We start from the raw sequence: 22,923 nt of genomic DNA, 5'->3' as shown, positions 1-22,923 counted from the left end.
CCTTTCTCTCTTAAATGGTTAATTTACATTTTAAGAGTACATTCCTGTTTGTACATTTTAAATAGAACATAACTGCTAGAATAGCTGAGGAAGTGTAACGTTTAAAAAACAATTAGGCAAAGGTTACACCTACACTACACAAAACCAAAACATTCTTAAGCATAAAACGCTTCTTAAAATGTTGTATTCCCGTAAAGACTTGAATGTTTTCCTTTTTTATAAACTGAACATTTATAGCTAGATACCTTCTAACAAACTTGTAACAACTTAATTTGTATGATTTTTGTGAAATACAGCCCCTGATGCATTAATATGAGAGTTAAACACATGGTCTGTAATTTTAAAAGATGTGTTGATTTGTATTTTAGAGTAAACCATGGGTTTATTTAGACTTGCTTTATAAAGTTTAATTGATCCCACTTTTTACACCCCAAGACAATCTATACACAAAGGTGTAACGCGGGCAAGTCATATCCTATTAGCACAGGATTTGTGCAGTATTTTCAGTTCAGTGCAGCTGGTGTCCATCAGTATAAAAGCATCGGGTCTTAAACACTTTAAACAGTGGCTCATCAGAAACATGGTAAGGAAAACTAGCGTCGCAGTGGTCAATCCTGCTGTATGCAGAAAAATAAATCTAAAAAATATGTGGGATTTTATATACTCTCACCCAATGAACGTGATTTTACAGAGAGAGTTAATCGAAATGGGGTAAAGGCAGTAAGACAGAGGGGTCAATAGGAAGTAAGACCTTGGCTCCAGGACTCTGAGATCTCCACTATAAAAAAATTCACATTGACACCAATAGTGGGTTACTTTATTGCCTGAGGTATGAATGCCAGTAACAGCGATACTGGCATACAGTATGTAAGAGCTACAGATCCCAGTGCTTTCTAGATAACAGTACACTGAAATAAAGTAATTGTAATTTACCCTGGAAAAGGACAAGACAAACTAGCTCAATGTGTCATATAACCAGGGTTGAGAGTGTTACTTTTAAAATATATTCCACTACACATGCTGTAAAATGAAATATGTAACGTATTCCTTAAGTGATGACTGGAGGTCAGTAAAGTAATCTAAATACTTTGGATTACTTCAGCACTGGCAGATTCCGTGAAACAATATACACGTATATTAAAAATAAATTCCCAGAAAAAAGTCTACATATTTTATGCAGTGTAGCTTCTAAAACAAGAAAAAGGATTTACAGATATTTTCACAGAAAAATAAAAAAATTCTCTTCAGTAAGATTTGTGTACAGTAAGTGCAAGTTAAGTTCAATAGTAAGTGCAATTAGTGTGGATTGGTTAAGTGCTCGCAGAACAGATCTGCTCTGTTCTGCTAATATCTGATTTCCCTCCCAAAGTTTTACTAGAGCAAGGAAAATGATCTATCATGGCTTTTTTTTATATGATTGTGCCTGGTAACAGAAATGGGATTTAAGTGTGGCGTAAAGCTAAATGTTCACCTGACAATTTACATAAGGTATATTTCTATTTTGGTTGCTCCAAACTTACTTCTCTGTCTGCTGGTGTGAATAGACTAAATATACAGGTGCATGTCAATAAATTAGAATGTCGTGGAAAAGTTCATTTATTTCAGTAATTCAACTCAAATTGTGAAACTCGTGTATTAAATAAATTCAATGCACACAGACTGAAGTAGTTTAAGTCTTTGGTTCTTTTAATTGTGATGATTTTGGCTCACATTTAACAAAAACCCACCAATTCACTATCTCAAAAAATTAGAATATGGTGACATGCCAATCAGCTAATCAACTCAAAACACCTGCAAAGGTTTCCTGAGCCTTCAAAATGGTCTCTCAGTTTGGTTCACTAGGCTACACAATCATGGGAAAGACTGCTGATCTGACAGTTGTCCAGAAGACAATCATTGACACCCTTCACAAGGAGGGTAAGCCACAAACATTCATTGCCAAAGAAGCTGGCTGTTCACAGAGTGCTGTATCCAAGCATGTTAACAGAAAGTTGAGTGGAAGGAAAAAGTGTGGAAGAAAAAGATGCACAACCAACCGAGAGAACCGCAGCCTTATGAGGACTGTCAAGCAAAATCGATTCAAGAATTTGGGTGAACTTCACAAGGAATGGACTGAGGCTGGGGTCAAGGCATCAAGAGCCACCACACACAGACGTGTCAAGGAATTTGGCTACAGTTATCGTATTCCTCTTGTTATGCCACTCCTGGCGTCTTACCTGGGCTAAGGAGAAGAAGAACTGGACTGTTGCCCAGTGGTCCAAAGTCCTCTTTTCAGATGAGAGCAAGTTTTGTATTTCATTTGGAAACCAAGGTCCTAGAGTCTGGAGGAAGGGTGGAGAAGCTCATAGCCCAAGTTGCTTGAAGTCTAGTGTTAAGTTTCCACAGTCTGTGATGATTTGGGGTGCAGTGTCATCTGCTGGTGTTGGTCCATTGTGTTTTTTGAAAACCAAAGTCACTGCACTCGTTTACCAAGAAATTTTTACCAAATTGAGGCAGTAATTAAAGCAAAAGGAGCCCCTACCAAGTATTGAGTACATATACAGTAAATGAACATAATTTCCAGAAGGCCAACAATTCACTAAAAATGTTTTTTTTTTTTTTTATTGGTCTTATGATGTATTCTAATTTTTTGAGATAGTGTATTGGTGGGTTTTTGTTAAATGTGAGCCAAAATCATCACAATTAAAAGAACCAAAGACTTAAACAACTTCAGTCTGTGTGCATTGAATTTATTTAATACACGAGTTTCACAATTTGAGTTGAATTACTGAAATAAATGAACTTTTCCACGACATTCTAATTTATTGAGATGCACCTGTATATTGAAACAAATGACAATTAAATGCAAAGTAATCTCTTCAGTAATCAAAATACTTCTTGAAAGTAACTATTCTGATTACCATCAATTTAAAATGTAACTAATGGAATAGTTACTAATATTTTGTATTGTCACATGTATTCCTTTACTCCTCAACCATGTCTGTAACCTATGTTCTTATGCACAGACAATTTCAAATTATTATAAAATCCCTTCACACACTTTTGCAAATGACAGCAGTAAAATAATAATAATGCCAGCACAAGCAAGTACAAGTAAAGCATTTATTTACACGGTTTAAAATACACAAATACGGTGGTATTACAAATTCTTACAAGACTGACAAATTGGCATGGCTTCCACAAGAGTGTGTGGAGCCCAAAACAGCGGTGGGCTTAAAAGAGGGATAAGATGAAAAACTTTACTCAGGAAGTCACCAAAGTCCCCTCTACAGATGACATGGGAACAGTAAAGAGATGACCAGATCAGCTTTCAAGGTGCAGAAGCCACATCAGTGCTGGAATTTTCCTGAAATTACTTCTGAACTTGAATTTAAGACTTCTTTGATTTTTCACTCTTTCAACCTTTGCAAAGACAATCTATATCTCCATACAAAATACTTATCACTTCCAAAATACCATCAGAACCCACACAATCCCACTGCATCCATGTCCTTCCAAGCGGAGTACACCAAACCATTTCAAAAGACGTGTCATGTAGCAGATCTAAACACGGTCTTGATTCAGCAGTCAAACCAGCATCCTAAGAGTCAAAGTTCAAGTTCAGAGTGCATGAAACCCCCCCCCCCCCCCATGTCTTGCACTTCATTTTAGTGGCTTTATAAAAACAATCTGGTGATAAATTTCAGACTCAAACCATCTGTGGCCATTTCATAGTCTAAGGAGTTGTATGGAAACATTTACACAAATATTTACAGTTATTTCACAGCTTAGAAACGGAAGACACACAATAATGTGGAGGCAGTATTGTACAGTTAAAGAGATTAATATAGCAGACAAACTGGCGAGGCTTACAGGTTCCCCAGTGTCCGTTTGCTGTAAGTGATATATGCCGAGATATTGGCCTCTTTGTGGTGCATCCACTTTACACCACCTGGGGAAATGAACCTGCATGTAAACTCACCAGTTACAGAGGGCTATTAAAATTTATAGTAAAAAATAAATACACAGAGTAATTACAAATTTAAAGTTAACCCATAATTTTACCAGACAGAGTTGTCTGTTGGGCAGGTTAAAATACAAAAGAAACGGTATTACAAAAGAAACAAAAAGACCCATTTAAACCACATAGATAGACAATACATTAGCCTCAATCGAGAGGAGCCTGAACCAGACAAATTTATGCAGCACTGATGTACAGAGTGGGGCTGTGAAGATGCAGATGATAACAATGGTATGGTGTGGCTGGCTGACATCCAGTCTCTGATTTCGCAACAGGCCTTAGCTCTTTTGTCCATAAGAACATTTAAAGAGTGAGAGATAGAAATAGAGAATGTGAGAGAGAAAGAGCCTGTAAGCAGAGGTCAGGATGGTTCTACACCATTTTGGTTTCATCAATAGAACAGAGAGACTGACTGCCCTATATATTAGCGGATGGTGAAGAGCTGTCAATCAGCCATGTGAAGTTGGGTTGTCCATCATGCTCCATATTGCAAAGTGGAGGCTGCTGGGACATGGAAGTAATCTATAATGAGAGGGAGGAAAACAAATATGACAATAATTACCACAAACAAAAACAGTCTTTAGTTTCTTTAAAGCCTTTTAGAAAGACTCTTGCAAAACAGTGCATTTAATTATTTCAAATGTTAAAATATTTTCTTGGGTGTTCAGCAAAGGAGGAAAGTGTCAAATTACAACTACTCTCGTTATAGTACTAGAGTACATTTTTCTATTTTTTTTTTAGCATTAAAAAAAAAATAAAAAAAAATAGTACTTTTCCTTGAGTAGATTAAAAAGTATTCAACATCATTACATTTATTTTTCACCAAAAAAACATAATTCCTGAATGTTTGGCAAGGTATAAGCGCTAACTATACTTCCAAACAGAAACGTGCATCTTCGCAGCATGACGGAAGCCCACAGGGCACAGCAGCATGCTAGTGATAGTGCGAATCATCCAGGCTTCACATCTAGGCTTCACTCGATAATGCAACAGAGCACAAAACTTATGTAATCCATTTATAAGCATAACCTCTGCTTACAGGTGTGGGTGAGAAACAGGTCAAGTCTTTTTTTTTTTTTTTTTTTACTATAAATTCTCCTTCCTGCCCAGTAGGTGGTGATGTGCACAAAGAATGTGAAAGTGGGAAAAAAAAAAGAAAAGAAAAAGACTTAAATATTGATCTGTTTCTCATACACATTTATCATATTGCTTCTGAAGATGTGGATTTAACCACTAGAGTCATATGGATTACTTTTATGCTGCCTTTATATGCTTTTTGGACCTTCAAAGTTCTGGCCACCATTCACTTATATTGTATGGATCTACAGAGTTGAGATTTTTCTAAAAATCTTCATTTGTGTCCAGCAGAGGAAAGTAAGTTTGGGATGGCGTGAGGGAGAGTAATGATTCGAATTTTCATTTTTGGGTGAACTATCCCTTTAAGCATTTTTTTTTTAGGTGACACTCTATATTCTTAGTAGACTGGAGTAGTGACTTGTTGGCAGTATTAATACAATGTAATGCATCCTAGGTGAACAGAAGCATCGATTTCTTTCAAAAACAAAAATGTGTGTGTTCTTAAACTTGTAAATGGCAGTGTATATTCCATATATATATATATATATATATATATATATATACATATTAATTTTCATAAAAAGTAACTTGTAATTGCTTGAGTAGTTTTTCAGTAAACTTGTTTTTTTTTTTCCCTCCCTTTTTCTCCTCAATTTGGAATGCCCAATTCCCAATGCGCTCCAAGTCCTTGTGGTGGCATAGTGACTGGCCTCCATCCAGGTGGGGGAGGACGAATCTCAGTTGCCTCCACGTCCGAGACCGTCAATCAACGCATCTCATCACGTGGCTTTTTGAGCACGTTACCGCGGGGATGTAGCATGCGTGGAGGCTCAAGCTATTCTCCACGGCATCCACGCACAACTCACCACTCACCCCACTGAGAACCACACATTATAGCAACCATGAGCAGTTTACCCCATGTGACTCTACCCTCCCTAGCAACCGGGCCAATTTGGTTGCTTAGGAGACCTGGCTGGAGTCACTCAGCACACCCTGGATTCGAACTCACGACTCCAGGGGTGGCAGTCAGCGTCAATGCTCGCTGAGCTACCCAGGCCCCCCAGCAAACTCCTTATTTACACTTAGTCATTATATCTCAGTACTCCTTTTACTTAAGTTAATTATTTCTTCAGTAGCAAAATTTTTACTCAAGTAAAGATTTTTAGTAGTCTTTCCACCTCTGGTTTAAAAAACATCACATTTATGAGCAGATTGGTGAATCTCACAAAGAGATGTCCAGGTCACATTAAATTTTCTTTCTTTATTAAAATCAGCATAATTTAAATGAAGTACAAGAAACACTACTAGCATGATGTCCACTTAAAATTGGACTTAAATTTTTTTTGTTTTTCCATCTGCATTTCAGTAATTTTTTTTTTTTTACTTGTAGTTATCATGACAATGTCAATGCAAAACTTTGTAAGTAGCCTTCATTATTTATCTTTATGCAAAATTAAATTTCTTAATCCTTTCCCCTTTTGATTTTGTGGTGAAATACCTGGATATTTCTAGACAGTTTGTGTAACATTCATTCAGCTAGACGAGAGCAAATGGTAAAAAGCAGACAACATGAGCCAATCAAACTCACCTGGTGCGGTTGCCTTCACACAAGGACGTGATGAGCAACTACTTGCCGTGGTGATCGAAGGGAATGCTATTCTGAGGTGAAAAGAGAGATCATTACAGCCATCGACCCCCACAACACTGTCATCTGTGCAGTGTGCAATGACACTTTACTCAAATCAACACCTAATCATATTATCCCTACTTCCTGTCATATTGAGAGAATATACACTGCAGATTTGACTTTTCTGAGAAACACAAATTGTAGGTAGAGAGCTTCCAAGAAAATGATTTTAAATGACCTACTAAGCAGATTCAATTTTAAGCTTGATGCCACAAATCTGAAAGGTTAGAGATCATATGAGCCTCAAAATATTACTAATTGTGAGCAAAACATCTTTCAAATATTTATATTTGGGGAAGGAGATCAAAATGTAATATTCAGACACAGCCAGCCACGAGACTGACTGGTTTTGTAATAGTGTTTATTAAGGACTTAGTGTTTATTAGGGACTTGACTACTCGGTTAAGGAACACTGCTTATGCTGAAGGCTGTGGCAGACAGGGTCTATACCTGTGATGTGGACATGCGGGAAGTGTCTTGCCGTCCCGTCAGGTCAGAAGACGACACGTTCACTGGGGCGCCACGATGAAGCCTCATGCTGACCTTCCGTTCGCGCTCCATACCAGTGACTGGTCTTGGTGAGGATGTGTTTGCTGTGAGATACAGATATGACTCCTTATAACAGTGTCAAAAATATGCTAACTTTCATTAAATGTTTGGAAAGCTGCAGAGTAATGCTATAGAGCTTGCTTACCTGTGTGAGAGGTGGGCGTCAGGGGCGTGGGCGGTGCGCTGTCCTGTGTGGGGCGGGGTCTGCCTGAGGCTGCTGGGATGCCTCGAGCGGCAGGATTCCTGCTATGCCTCATCCGTTCATCCCGCTCTCTCCTCTCACGCTCTGCCTCCTCTGCTGTACGGTTCGCGCCCTGAGAGAGGGAGAATGTCATGTTAACATTTCACTTCAACATTTCTAACACATCAGAAAACCAAGACTTCACAATGAACCGCTTTTGCAGCTTAGTTTACACATAATACTTCCCTCACAGTACTTTTGAACATGGGAGGACGTTTTAAGACTGGAAAACAATAGTGTTTATAATTCATGGTACAATGAACTTATTTCAAAAGATCAAGGAAAATTCAATTTCTCATTAGTTAACCCCTTTAAAGAACCCTTTTAATTTATTCAATAACGACCTTACTCAAGATAATGTAATTGGAAAATTTCTTAAGAAAATTGTCCTAATGGAGCCAAAAGCCAGATTATTGCAACCCATGTAAACACTGTATGAAATGCAATACATCACTGCAATCAAGTAAAACAATTATCAGAATCAAAAGAATGAAGACCCTCCAGAATTGCATCTATTAATAGCTATTAATATGTACTTACAAACTTGAGCATGTTCCAGTCAAACACGTAGTCGTAGGAAAAGCCCTGTCTGTGAAACAGATTCCTAAAGAGCTGCCTCAAGTAGGAATAGTCCGGCTTGTCATCGAATCGCAGTGACCGACAGAAGTTGAGGTATGTGGCAAATTCAGCTGTAGGGCAGATGACAAACACCCACATAACAAACCAGGTCTGATTGCCTCAATTCAGCTTTGTTTCAAATACAAAGTCTGATTTTCAACATGCAGAAATTCTAAAATTATGCACCAAGGCTTGTACGTACATGGATAGCCCTTGCAGAGAACTTCAATAGGCGTAGACATTTTCTTCTCGCTGATACGCTCGTATTTCTGTCTCTTGGTGGCGGCCTTTAGTCCCTGCCAGGGCAGCGAGCCCAAGTTGAAGTACATCAGTACATAGCCGAGAGACTCCAGGTCATCACGCCGAGACTGTTCTGTAGAAACACAGACACAAACACACAATTATAGGAGCTTACATGGAGCATGAAAAGAAACTGTGAGCTGAATACTACTGTTACAATTCATGAATAAGCATTCATGTCACAGCAAACACGTGTGCACAAATTAAACTCTTCCCTGGGAAATGCTAAAAATATACAAACATCCATTCTAGCATGAGCACACGTTCATGTCATACAGTCAGCAGATAATGCGGAGAATTTCTCCTGGGAAATACGTGCAATTATTTGTAATAACAGCTGGAATAGCTGTTGAATAGGTGTTGCGACAAATCTGGGTCACATAAATATACTGCAGGTAAAAAAGAAAATTAAAAACAGCTAATAAGGATTAGCCTACTGACATGATTGTGTTTGGGTGTTCTTACCAATGCCAAGGTGCGTGTTGATGGATGCATAGCGTGCAGTGCCCGTCAGATTCTTGTTCTCTCGATAGGGAATGTGCTGGTGCGTCCGTGCGTCACGATATTTCTTGGCCAGACCGAAGTCAATGATGTAGACCAGATTGCCTTTCTTCCCCAAGCCCATCAGAAAGTTATCAGGCTTCACGTCTCTGTGAATGAAGTTCTTGGAGTGGATGTACTCTATGCGGCTTATCTGTAGAGTGCAGAGTTTGCAAAAGTCCATTTTAAAGGGGGATGCAATTCTGATGCAAAATAATCACAAACATTACATTGCACTACATCTTTTTCCGGTGACCGATTTTTTTTGGCAGGCTTCTAAAAGCATGACACTGACTTGTTTTACCCCATCTCTTACTATTGACATCAAAGGTCATGCACAAGCTTGAAGCAAAAGCAACAAACAGAGCAGGCAAGCAAAAGCAAGCAGCTCGAGCACACACTCACTTGCTGGAAACAACCTTAACTTACACAATCTTTTTTGACGCACAGCAACAGACGACGATAAAGTCCCATTCTCACCAGTTACAGTTACGGCAGCGACATTGTCACTTGACGTCACCAGTCCCTGAACTGTGAAATCACTAATGGCTGTTCCTACTGCTGTCGCTCTAACATTATTAGATCTTTTTTTAATTATTAACATGTATGTGGTTAGACAAATAGTACAAAACAGTGAAATCACTCAGAGTAACAAAGGGATAGTTTAACCAATAAAGAAAATTCTCATCATTTACTCACCCTCATGCCATCCCAGATGTGTATGACTTCCTTTCTTCAGCAGAACACATTTGAAGAAAAATATCTCAGCAGGTCCTTATAATGAAAGTGGATGGTAACACAATTTTTGATGCTCTAAAAATCAGACAATCAGCATTAACGTCATCTATACGACTCCAGTGCTTAAATAAATGTCTTAAAGCGATACAATCGCTTTTGGTGCGAAAAATCAATATTTAAGTACTTTTTAACTAAATAATCGCTTCAGTTAAGCAGCGATATGCCCGTTCATGAGAGGGCTGAGGTCACGAAGTCTCATGTGACGTATTGACGTTTGCATGTTCTTGCGAGAAGTGATGCATGTGACACACCCAGAAGAGCAGCGCTGTTTACAACTGAGTAGGAGGAACGCTGTACAGACCGAACACCGTAAACAAACTGAAGCAAATTTAAACAAAGATGTCAGAAGATTTTGATTTAAGAGAAGAGGAGGAGGTAAAATTTTCGCAGGTTGCAAGTTGCACAGCCATATTTATTTGAACCCGAGTACTCAGACCAGGAGCACAGGGAGATGGAGGAGGCTGGACAAACAGCAGCACAACAACAAGTCAAAGAGACAGAGAGCTCAGGAGACATGGTGGTGCACATGCAGGCAATGCCAAAAGAGGTAGAGAGAATCTGCTGCAACGAATGGATCATTGCCATACCATCGCTGGAAAGACCACACGACCTCAGCCCTCTTGTGAACACGCATACTGCTGCTTAACGAAAGCAATTATTTATAGTTAATATGAATCTTTTTCGCACCAAAAGATTTAAGACATTCATTTAACCACTGGAGTCGTATGAATTATGTTAATGCTGATTTCCTGTGCTTTTTGGAGCTTCAAAAATCGTGTTACCATCCACTTTCATTATAAGGACCTACTGAACTGAAATATTTTTCTATTTTTCTTCAAATGTGTTCTGCTGAAAAAAGAAAGTAATAAACATTTGGGATGGCAATAGGATGAGTAAATAAGAGAATTTTCATTTTTGGGTGAACCATCCCCTTTAACTTCATCTTGTATGCACTCGACGCCAGAGAGATGGATGACGTGAGCTCCACTGATTTCACTCTCACTGGTAGTTACTCTTTAATGTCACTCATCATCTGCACCAAGTTAAAGTTTTCTCATCTTTGTTGTGTTCCTCGCCACGCCCACATCTCGTTGCCAGCGGTTGCTCCTAGTGTCACTAGAAGTCCCTCAGCTCTCATTAAAAATGAAGATACCACTTTTCCTACACTTTCATGCGCATATTTTATGCATTTAACAGCCTGAGTAATCTAACAATAAACAGGAACTCTTGATTTTGCAATAGTGTGTTTTATGGTTATATAAACAATATTGATTATGGCAATGTGGTAAAAAAACATTGAATTAATTTGTAATTCATAATTTATGATACATCAATCTGGAATGATGCCAGGCTCTTGAGTAGATTTAATTCCTTTTGTAGACTAATTCAACAATTTATTAAAAAAAATCTAAATGTTTTTGGAAAATGTCTCTTAGCAAACGATCGTACAGAAATTGCTATTTGCACCAGCTTTTCTGCATGCCTGTGTGTCATCTTAGCTGACTGAACAATGTAACCAGAATTAGCTGTCAGCCTTAAAGTAGGTGGAGTTTCAGGTCACTGCTACCGATGACATGGACCAATGGTAGCAAGAAGGTGCAATAGCAAGATGTTATAAACCACCGAAACGAACCTATACTTTGGCCATATTTTGTTTGAAATGACATCACACCCGTTCGTTCTTTGATATCGTATTATGTATACGGCCTTTAGTGAGCACTCATCAGAGGTACATTTCAGCATTTTCCTGTCACTGTGCAAGGACTAAAGGAAAATAATATTTTTGGGCCACTTCACATATGTACAGACTGCAAACAATCTGTAACTAATGAAACCACCAGGTAATCCCCATAAAAACAAAGTTGGCAGTTTGAAAATATGGGCCACAAAATTCCTTTATGGGTGTAATGTTGCGGTTTAAACGATCATCACAAACAAATTCATCACAATTTTTACTTTTAAATGTGATTTTCTTTAGATCGTACCATCTGATCAGCCAACAACAGGACAGTCTTCAGGCTGAACTTCCTGGAGCAGAAATTGAAGAGGTCCTCCAGGCTGGGACCCAGCAGCTCCATCACCATCACATTATAATCTCCTTCTGCACCGCACCACTTTATGGTAGGGATGCCAACTGGGAAAAACATACAAAAACACCACTCTCACATGCTTGTTGGCATGTTCTAAATCCACAACAGAAATATTTATTGATTACAATGATTTAATAATCCCCTGGACCCTTGATTTACAGATGAAACTCTGTTCTCATTACCTCCACCCTGCATCATCTTGTAAATCTTGCTCTCGATGTGGAGCTGTGGGTGCTTGGTCTTCACACATTCCAGTTTGATGGCAACTTCCTCTCCAACTGAAATGTCTGTGCCTGGAGCAGAGTGAGAAAAAGAAAAGGAACAGACCCATTTGAACGGTGAATGAGGTCAGATTATAGCCTGGATCTCCAACAAACTGACATGACTGTAGATCAATAATGAATAGGCCTTTATACTTGGCGCATATAGCCTAAGACAAAGTTATTTTGGGGCCACAGAAGTTTTAAAGGAACAGTTACCTAAAAATGAAATATTCCATGACAGTTTACATACATTACAAACAGGTACGAGTATCCTATGTGGAACATAATGCAGATATTTTGCAGTATGTCCAGAGTATTAGTCATGGGAATGGATGCTGTCAAGCTCTAAAAAAAAAACAAAAACAAAAAAAAAAACAAAAGGCACTCTGGACATTTTTACTAAATATGAAAGTCAGTCATATGGGTTTGGAACTAGGGTAAATAAATTACAATTTTCATTGATGGATGAAAAATTTATTTAACAGAAATGTAACAGTGGAACTGTGCATGACTGCAGTAAAACTGGCACCAGCAGGTATATTTCCATTACCTGATCTTTCCTAACAGGTCACGAAACAACAACAAAAATTTCCAGATTGGTCACAAGCTACTACCCATGTCTGTCTGAACAGAAACAGAAACTCAAGGACTTTTTCTGCTGGTTCCTGAGATATTTCAATAAACACTACAAGATGAGATTCCCTTCAGCTGTAAGCAAAGAAACTTAGCCTATGTAAAGCAAAAAGACAGCACCCTTTGATTACATTTAGATCAAAAGTGAAACACGCTTCCAACACTGCTGAAATGGGGAACAGGTCGAAGGCTCTCCCTGCCTATGCACAATGTGAACGAATAGTTCTGCTCTGGCTTCACATCAGTTTTACAGCCCTGATAAAGAAAAACAATAACACGCTAGTGTCACATAAGAGTGCCAAAAAACAAACAAACAAACAAAAAAACAAAAACAAAAAAAAAACAAAAACAAACAAAAAACAGTGCCTCTTCAATAGTTGACTCTATATGGAGCAATGATGTGGATAAACGAACACGAACAACTAATTTTAATTCAAAAACCGTCGATGTGCTTGAACTATGAAATTAACAGATGTCAGTGATTGATAAGGTCTTCAATGCTACAACTACAGCCTAAAAGTTAAATGAGATCTCCATTTTATATGCCGAAAGATGCAAGGTGTGTTACATGTTGGTTGGCCACCCTATAACACTAAAAACACTTCACATCATAAAGCCTAACCCAATACATGTGGTTATCAAAATACTGTAGTTATGTAAAGAACTAGAGGTCGACCGATAGTGGATTTTACAGATACTGATAAAGAAGTTGGGCAGTACCTGCTGAAAACCGATTAATCAACCAATAGTTTTTAAAATTGATACTTAATGGAAAAAGTAACATTCAAAAGTAAAATAGTGCTAAACTTTGTTACAAAAATAAACAGTTCTGACTGAACAATGAAAATGTATTGTACTTTTTAAATGAATTATATAAATATTAATATATATGAACTAACATTAGAATTTTAAAGTCAGCTGACTTTTAAATTGCTGTTGTTTCCTTAGTCCACAAGAGGGCACAATAAATACATAAACCATTCAGCACCATTATATTACTGCATAGAACATTCCTATCCTGGCTGTTAAAAAAAAAAAGAAAAAAAAAAGAGCATTTCATTTTCAACTAATGTGCATAAAATAAATTTTTTAGACTGTCCATATTCTCAAATGTTAAGTCAAAAGTGAAATGAGGGGGGAAAACGCTTTAATAGACAGTTCACATGGTGTTACACTTGCACTGATTCCTACTACTCCAGACTCAAGCTTCATAATAACAGCAAATTACCACAGTGTTTTTTATTCAGTACAGTTGTATGTAGGGTAGCAATATTCACAGACAGCAGTGGTATTCATTTGAACTCGGTGGTGAAGCAGCTCAGACTATGAGCCCAGGCCAGGGGCTGTTCAAACAGACAGAACACAACAGACTGGAACCGAACGAGAATCGAGACACACATTTCCAAGTTGAACATCTTTCCTGACAAAGCATTTAAACAACTCATTGCTTAATCTGAGAAACACTTATAAGAGAGCAAGACACAATGGCCAAAGACCTCCACCTTCTTTGAGTAAGTCAGTAAGGGGCTGTTCACACCGAACGCTTTTGCAACCATACATTTGTTTTTCTATGTAAATGCACACTAGACGAATGTTTTCATTTCCCTTTGTTTTTGTTTATTCGGCGTCTTGTACAGGAGCGCTGTTTTTTAGATGATGTTTCTAATTAAAAAAAAATGTAAAAGCATACTGAGACATCTGCTTTCTGTTAAACTTTATTTGTTGCACGGTGTCTAGTCTTTTTTAGCGCAAGAATGTGATCAATCTGAAGTCATCGTATAACAGTGAGGATATTTTTTTTTATTGAAATCAGATGCGTATCTGATTTGTTTTTACATCTCTCTCAAATGCATAAACGTGACCAGTTGGATATTAACTAATGCAAACAGATGGTAAGATGGTAACAATTGTGACATTTAAACATTTGGGTAGGACTTGCGTGTATTTGTCACATTGTTCTAACCGCCTGAGGTTAGCTTTAATGTTAGCGTCCTCTCAGCCTTGTTGGCAAACATACTGCTGTTCTCTACTAATGCAGCATCTAGTCAACAAATTAATTACTTTATAATGATATAACAACATGTACTGTAGTGTACTGTATACATTTTTGTTGTTGTTTTAAATCCGCATCTGAAGTGTTCCGCTCCATGCAGAGTGTAGTCTCACGTGTCAAAACAAACACCACAAGGCATCAGTGAGGCTGCTCTCATACTGTATAACGACAGCTGACCCTACCCAGCCACTCCAGCACCGGACGCAACGGGGAAAAACTATCGATGTGGATTTTTGCCAATAACCGGTAGTTCCAGAAATCTGTTATCGTGTCGATTAATCGGCAAAACCGATATATCGGTTGACCTCTATAAAGAACGATGGATCAGCACCAGCATTTTCACCAGTGATTCGCACGCCTGAGGTCCCCCATGACACCAAGTGATGCAAGCATTGGACTGGTCTAGGAATCCTGGTAAAAAGAGAGAAGTATTGCATTTAAAATTACTGTCAGATGATTTGTAAGTGACTGGTAGAAGATCAGCCCAGTTTGTGGCTGGGTCCGATCCCTGTCGCCTCTAATGACTAGGAGGTGGCAGATGATTAATGTCAATTTGAGCACATGACTGTGTGTGAAATAAATTTAAGAAGATCTTCAATCTGTAAGTAACACTTCAAATATTTCTGTATGATTTGAAAATTACACTCACATGTGAAAGAGTGGGAGCGGTTATGAAACAGAAGTAACTAAGCAGCTGCAGTTTACAATCTCACCACACCCAGCAAGCACATACTATCACACATGAGACTATCCCATCTCAGCCAGAAAGCTCCAGGATTAGGGGCTCTCCACAGTTTAATGATATGGTGGTGATCAAAGGCCTCTTGTAAAGGATGCAAACAGTGGTTCTTTATCAAAATAGAGCAAGCTGATTGGATTTGAGCCTGTTGTTTAGTTGCAGTTTGATTGATTTAGAACTTCTGTTGCATGTTGACAGGTTACAAACTACATAAGAAGAGCGAGGGAAGTTAAAGGAATATTTCAGTTTCAATATAAGTTTAGCTCAATCAACAGAATTTCTAACAATGCTGATTATCACAAAAATAATTTGGACTTGTTTTACACAGAAAACGTTAGTAACTGGTTTTATCACCTAAAATTGTTAGTCTCGCAGCTATCAGGGTTGGGCGATATGCCGATATTTATCATGGCAATGATATAAAGCATCAATTGATAGAGATTTCGCTATATCGTATATCGCGATATGTAAATCCATGTGCTTATCAATCAGTGGGACGGGCTTCACGTGAGACCGAGATATTTAAGAAACATGGACGGGTTTTTATTGCATTTAAATCAATGACATTTCTCGCTCGTTCAGCGCTTAAGCGTTTAATATGCTTCTCATCTGACATGCTCATCTGTGTTTTATGTGCGCGCGGTATCTCTGAAACACGCAAATGAGTGTGAGTCCAGCAGGCTTCTCGATATTCGCAGGAGAGCGCACAGCTGGATCACTCGTGCTACTCAATTTCTGACCCAGGAAAAACTCTGAGAAAACATCTCCATGGAATAGAACGACTCCAAAACAAGTCTAGAAAATGAAGGGGGGGGGTCTCCTAAGCAACCAAATTGGCCCGGTTGCTAGGGAGGGTAGAGTCACATGGGATAACCTCCTCGTGGTTGCAATTAGTGGTTCTTGCTCCCAATGGGGTGCATGGTAAGTTGTGCGTGGATGCCGCGGAGAATCCGCGTGAAGCCTCCATGCGCACTACGTCTCTGCGATAACACGCTCAAGCCATGTGATCAGATGCGCGGATTGACGGTCCCAGACACGGAGGCAACTGAGATTCTTCCTCTGCCACCCAGATTGAGGCGAGTCACTACGCCACCACGAGGACTTAAGAGTGCACTGGGTATTGGGTATTCCAAATTGGAGAGAAAAAAAAAAAAAAAGAGGAGCTTGTTATTTAAATAAGTGTTACATCTGTAGTGTAGGTTTACAAAAGCCAACACAGAGAAGAAAAACTGTATCTGCTAATCGTGTCGCACTCATACTGCAAGCAATTTGTTTAATCTTGCCCAACGAAGCACGCAAAAGAATATTATGAAAGCCGAAAGATATGCTCTGCATTAATTCGGTCATAATTTTTTTTTGCAACAAGTGTTTATATTTATTTGATAATTATTGTCAGCAAGAAGTGTTTACATAATTTGGGATATTTTCTGCTATAAGTGTTAATTTTCAGTTTTTTGTTTTGTTTTTTCTTATGCATTATTTACTTTGCATTGCTTTGGAAAGATCTTGAGTTTCTTGAGGAAAGTTTATAATAATAACATTGGCCAACAATATATCAGACTGAAATGTGGCATAATGTGAAATTTTGCATTATGGTAAGAATGGTTTAAAACCAAGTTTTTTTTTTTCTTGGAATACGGTCAAGTTTCAAATAAAGAGAAAATTATTTAAGAGGAAGTATTTGGAAGTATTTAAATCACTTACTGGATTATCTAAACACAGGCAGTACAATATGGTTAATGTATTAACCAATTTTTATTGATTTTCCAAAAAATATTTACTATATATTGTGATCTCATTATCGTGATGTAAAATTATTCATATCTTGATAGAAGATTTTGGTCATATCGCCCACCCCAAGTGGCTATACTTTTGAAACGGTAAGTATTTTAACGTTTACGTATTGGACGGCGCTTTCACTTCTGTCGTAAGAGCCTCACTGTAACCCCCATTTTTTGCTTTTGAGGGACATGTCGAAAAAAAATTGTGGTAATCAACATTATTATATCAACATAAACTTATATTGACCTGTTTCAGTGATGTCACTTTTTCCTTCTAGCCACCATATTTGTGACCATCAGCGGGAGGAAACAATGGTGGAATGGAAAAACTCCAATAAAACAATATCAAGAAAAATCGCAAAAAATGCTTTTGACCCATGCCAAGTCCCAGGAAAGATGTATACAGGTCTTAAGTCAGCACACATATTGACAAATTTGACTTTCATGGACATTTAAATATATTTTATCCACGATTTATCTCCATACGCTGACGAGTCTGTTGTGTGACCGGCGAGTGCACACGCCTACGCGGTACATCACCATAAACATCTCTCATTCAGAAGTTACAAATGTTTGTCTTGTTTTCTACTCTGATTTGGTAACAATATTACAAAACGTCTGTGATGATCCCATCTGTATGAATATAAGAGCTGATTTTAACTCATGAAAAATACACAGAAAGCAACCGAGGCATATTAGTGTGTAAGACTAATATTTACATTGTTGTCTGGTGGTGTGTATAAAGTCTGTGCTTCATTATCTTGTGTTGTTAATTGACTAACATTAATATATACACATTAAATATATACTAAATATTCACATTATAGTGCTTTTTATTAAAATGTATTACAATGACATAAGGGGTGTTATGAATAATATCGTCCTACATGCATTTCCAGTTTAATTGTATCCGAATCGATGATATAAATATAATTGACACGTGTTCAGATAACTGACATGACTTAATAAATGAGCAAGTGTTTTTATCCCTGCTCTCCCCCTTCATCACTGCTTGACTTTGCCTAAATTTAGCAGTCACTTAAAAGATAAACATTTTTGAAAGAAAAATTTAATTTTAGCTCTGGTAAGAACATTTACATTTATGCATTTGGCAGACACTTTTATACAAAGCGACTTACAGTGCACTTATTACAGGGACAATCCCCCAGAGCAACCTGGAGTTAAGTGCCTTGCTCAAGGACACAATGGTGGTGGCAAGAAACAGATCAATATTTCAATACTTTTTTCCTATAAATCTCCAGGAGATCAATAGTAAAAAAAAAAAAAAAAGGACTTAAATATTGATCGGTTTCTCACCAACACTATACCATACCACCCATATCACTTCTGAAGGCTGGAGTCTTTTATGCTGCCTGTATGTGACTTTTGGAACTTGAAAGGTCTGGGTCACCATTCACTTGCACTGTATAGCCCTACAGAGTGAGAAATCCTCTAAAAACCTTCGTTTGTGTTCTGCAGAAGAAATAAAGTCATACACATCTAGGACGGCATGAGGGAGGGTAAATGAGAGAATTCTCATTTTTGGGTGAACTCTCCTTTTAAGGCCTTTAGAATTAATGATGAACTTTGCTGTGCTTTAAATCAAATCTCAGGCTTGAGTCAAGATAAAATATTAAGACAGTTAAGCTTACTGACAGTAGTTCAGTGAATGTAGAATTTGAGCCAATTAAAAAGACCATTATTAAATTGATAAGCCCATTTCAACAGACGGAAATCCTGTAAAGAGAATAAAAGCTAATATCATAACCTTGTTTGGTGCTCCAGCCCTAACAATGGCTCTCTATTGTCATCAGTGCAATCTGTAAATATCAGCCCTATATTAAAATGATCACCAACATCCTGCTGTGTGATACTGCTGTTTTCTTTGGAGTTGCAACTATGTAGGCCATCATACACTATGTAAAAGTTTCCTCGGTTTCTGACAGTTGCACCACAGCAGTAATCAATCAAAGCCCTTTTTTCATGACTGTCTGAATCAAACAGGGACCTGTATTTAAACACACAGGACTCTGGAAGGAAGATGTTGACTTAAAGCCATTATGATCCTTATAGTGGATACCAAAAGCTTCAAATAGGCCTTGTTGGTATGAACATATGAAGCAATTAAGCTGAATCAACATGATGGGTTTGGCCTTTTGGGTGGTTCATGCTTTCAGTGAAACCTGTACGGACAGGTAAGATTCATTCATAATTCCACACAAGGACGAAACTCTATGGAAACTCATGCTGACGTCAAAACAGATTAAGTGGACTTCAGCTACAATTTACATCAATTACAGTGCTGTCGTAACAATGATGTCACTCAGTCAAATATCTCAATATTATGTCAAATATATGTACACATTTTGTGTTCACATTATGACACCCTAGAGAGTTTTATGTCCGGAACAGAACTACACCATTATGTGAGCTTGTTCCACTGTCGCGGAAAACTTCACATCACCACAGAAGTTCAACAAAACACTTTAGGACTGAAATAGATATTAATGGTTGTAATTTGTAGTGTACATTTCTGAAAACATACTACTGACACTTACAGCTGACAGATACGTGAAATAACACAGCATCTTAACAGTATGATTTTGTTGACAGCTTTATAGCAAGAGTGTATAAAAGTGTTTAAGTAGATATTTACCCAAATAAATGTCTCCAAATGATCCACTTCCAATTTTTCTGCCCAGTCTGTATCTGTTCCCAACTCGTAGCTCCATCGCTGTGTTCCGAACGGGTCACTCGATGCTATCCAAATTAATTCCTATTAAAACGCGTTTTGTACTTTAAATTCGCCTCACCTTAAAATAACTTTACACGTTATTTAACTGCTACAAACCTTTATATCTTTACGCGACCCCAACCCCTCCGAATCCCTGAGGAGAATTCGGATTCTTTCGACGGAGTTCACTTTTCACCATTCCTTTTCTAATGAAGACAATTATAAAATACCACAATAGTGTGCTCAGGCGAAAGCTTAGACTCTGCAGATTATGCTCTTGTCAGTTTAATCATCATTTTCTCCGCGTATAAAGAAGATGGAGCTGGATTTTAACTACCAGCCTCGGTCGCAGACGCAAGACACGGAACTGTCACAGGCCTCGTATCTCCTGTGGCAAACGCAAACCGTGCGCTGTGACGTCACTTCCCCATGGCAACGCCTAGCTCGCCTCAGTCACGTGGGAGAAACGTCGGACGAGTTTCATTATGTTATTTCAGCAACAGTTAATTTATTACATGTGGACATTTTTACGTTGGTCCTAGATATATGGTATTTAGTGTTGTGTATTCGTGAGTATAGAAAACTAATATGTAATAAATAACAGTATAATAAATAGAAAATTGATATTTTCTTAAAACCGCTTAGTTTTCCCTCACAAATTGTATTCTATTTTAAATGTTATATTAAAATTAGCATTTTTATTAACACAAATGGCACCTTATTATCATTATTATTTTGCACTTCGTGATCTCTGTAAGACGTGGCCCATCTGTTTTGCTCCGAGTGCAAAACATGAGTTTTTCACTGATTGTCCATTGCCCGGGATAGACCTTGTTTTGGCCGTTGAAACATTATATAGTAATCATGGCAGTTGGACTGCAGTGGTAAAGTAACAACTAGTGTTTGTAAGGTTCTGGACACGCCCACCCGCTCGCTGATAGGTCGATGGTCTTTTGACTGGTCACGCATGATCCAATCGGGTCACGTGGATGTAATGTTTTTCAAGAGATTGCGTAATAGTCCCTGCACGTGTTTTTCAGTGCACACCTCAGAAACTCAACGAGCTGTTTAAGAAATCCTGTTTAACGCCCTTTAAATTCAACAAACGATTTGAATGAAAAATATTTGCCAATACAGTCATTTATATCTGTGCGATCTCTCCTTGATTTCTCCCTTCTGATCTAAAAATAACTGCAAATTATTACATTGACATGTCAAAACATGAACAACTTTGTATCAGGCCTCCAATATGACATGGGGAATGTGTTAAAAAAGAACTGTGCAACATTTAAACACGCTACAATGAGTCTGATCTCCAACTAATAAAGAACCAAAGATGTCACATGAAAACATGGACACTAACAAAGCTGCTACGCAGCTCCTCTACAGTGATGGTGCACAGAAGAGCGCATGTTTGGAGTAAAAAAACGCTTTGCTTGGGAGGACATCTAGTGGTCATGTATATAAACTGCAGAAACCAACTGAGCAGGAGAAACCTGCAACACAGCAGGTCAATTTGTGCCACTTTGAATAGGCCTGATGAGAACAATGAGATATTAAATATGAAAGTACATGTACAGTGAAAGTTTTAATACTTAAAAAGGGGTTGGGGGGGGGGGGGGGGGTTCTTTTCCTTAGTATAACAACAACTACAAGTCCTATATCATGATGAATCAGGTGACTGGAGCGAAAATGCAATAAACATGGAGAACTGTGCACAGTGGGTCTGATTACAAAAATGTTTGATCCTGATTCCTCTTTTTAACTGCACGTTTCTGAGTGAATATCTTCCAACAACTATAAAGTTGGCAAATAACATGGATTTGAACTCTGATTAGCCTATATATTTAAAAATAAAAAGCAGTTGACATATTGCACCACATTGAAATACATACCAAAGGTCTGTCATTTTTAATGCAAGTGTAAATATAATGAGATAACACAAAAGATCATTGAACAACCTTTCTCTTGGAGTAACCCTTGCAAAACAAAACAGCCAATGTGGCTAAATTTCAGAGGAGGTCAGATGTTGACTGAGGATGCTTTAAATGTGTGTTTTCCAGTGACTGAATGCCTCAGAGCATTGTTCCTTTCTGTGTGGTAAAACTCGACCCACTCTATAGCATGCTCACACAGTCTTTTTGAATGACCTATATTTATTCAAACATGTTACTGCAGCTTCGACTGGATATACATGCATTCTTGACCAGAGCCGTTTCTGAGCATATGGGGGCCTGTAGAGAGCAATATATGAATTTAAAATTTGGAATATGTTGATTACACAAAATGCAAAATGCAAAATGCAAAATGCAAAAAAAAATACCCCCCCCCCCCAAAAAAGAATACAAATTTAACAATACATTAACAATAACTATACAAATGAATAATAAATAACTATAAATAACTATTAATAACTATAAGAAATACAATGAAATAAAAAACTTACTTTGCGGGGCCTAAAGAGCTGCTAATACCACTTATAGCTAGAAACGGCCTTGTTCTTGACACTTGATTAGTAAATACATACTGTATAATTTAAAATCTTTATAATCTTCAGTTCAATATATTTCAATACGTTGTCATTAGAGTATAGTAGTTCTAAGTTGGCCATAGAATTTATTATTATAGTTTTTTTTTTTTTTTTTGGGGCAATCTTAAAGGTGAAATGTGTAATTTCTGCCTCAACAAATGGAATTACCAAAATAATGTTTTCAAACAATTTGCCAGAACATTTCCCCCATCTTCCATTGGTCAGAAACAAATAACTAACTTATAGCTGCCTCTGCATATTAAGCTAGGATAGGAAAAAATTACAATTTA

The 22,923-nt window shown here is 37.8% G+C and overlaps 1 protein-coding gene across 1 annotated transcript; it reads right to left on the bottom strand.

Annotated features, from left to right (window-relative positions):
* Positions 1 to 3,088: 3,088 nt before the first annotated feature.
* LOC127423238 (casein kinase I) lies at positions 3,089 to 20,521 on the bottom strand. Its single transcript, XM_051667377.1, has 10 exons — positions 20,026 to 20,521; positions 12,083 to 12,193; positions 11,796 to 11,944; positions 8,938 to 9,166; positions 8,375 to 8,545; positions 8,095 to 8,243; positions 7,459 to 7,627; positions 7,215 to 7,357; positions 6,666 to 6,736; positions 3,089 to 4,522 (listed from the first exon to the last, which is right to left on the bottom strand). The coding sequence occupies exons 1-9, from the start codon at positions 20,099 to 20,101 to the stop codon at positions 6,704 to 6,706; spliced, it is 1,230 nt and encodes a 409-aa protein (XP_051523337.1). The 5' UTR covers positions 20,102 to 20,521; the 3' UTR covers positions 3,089 to 4,522; positions 6,666 to 6,703.
* Between the last annotated feature and the right edge of the window lie 2,402 nt (positions 20,522 to 22,923).

This window comes from Myxocyprinus asiaticus, chromosome 32 (genome assembly GCF_019703515.2).
Source record: "Myxocyprinus asiaticus isolate MX2 ecotype Aquarium Trade chromosome 32, UBuf_Myxa_2, whole genome shotgun sequence".
NCBI lineage: Eukaryota > Metazoa > Chordata > Actinopteri > Cypriniformes > Catostomidae > Myxocyprinus > Myxocyprinus asiaticus.
The sequence above is the reverse complement of the archived record's forward strand: the minus strand, read 5'-3'. Positions and strand labels throughout refer to the sequence as shown.

Coding starts and splice junctions, on each gene's coding strand:
- LOC127423238 (XM_051667377.1), bottom strand. CDS start 20,101: ATGGAGCTACGAGTTGGGAACAGATACAGACTGGGCAGAAAAATTGGA. Junction 9,167..11,795: donor TGTTGTTGGCTGATCAGATG/GTACGATCTAAA, acceptor TGCACTCTACAG/ATAAGCCGCATAGAGTACAT. Junction 6,737..7,214: donor CCCGCATGTCCACATCACAG/GTATAGACCCTG, acceptor TTTTCACCTCAG/AATAGCATTCCCTTCGATCA.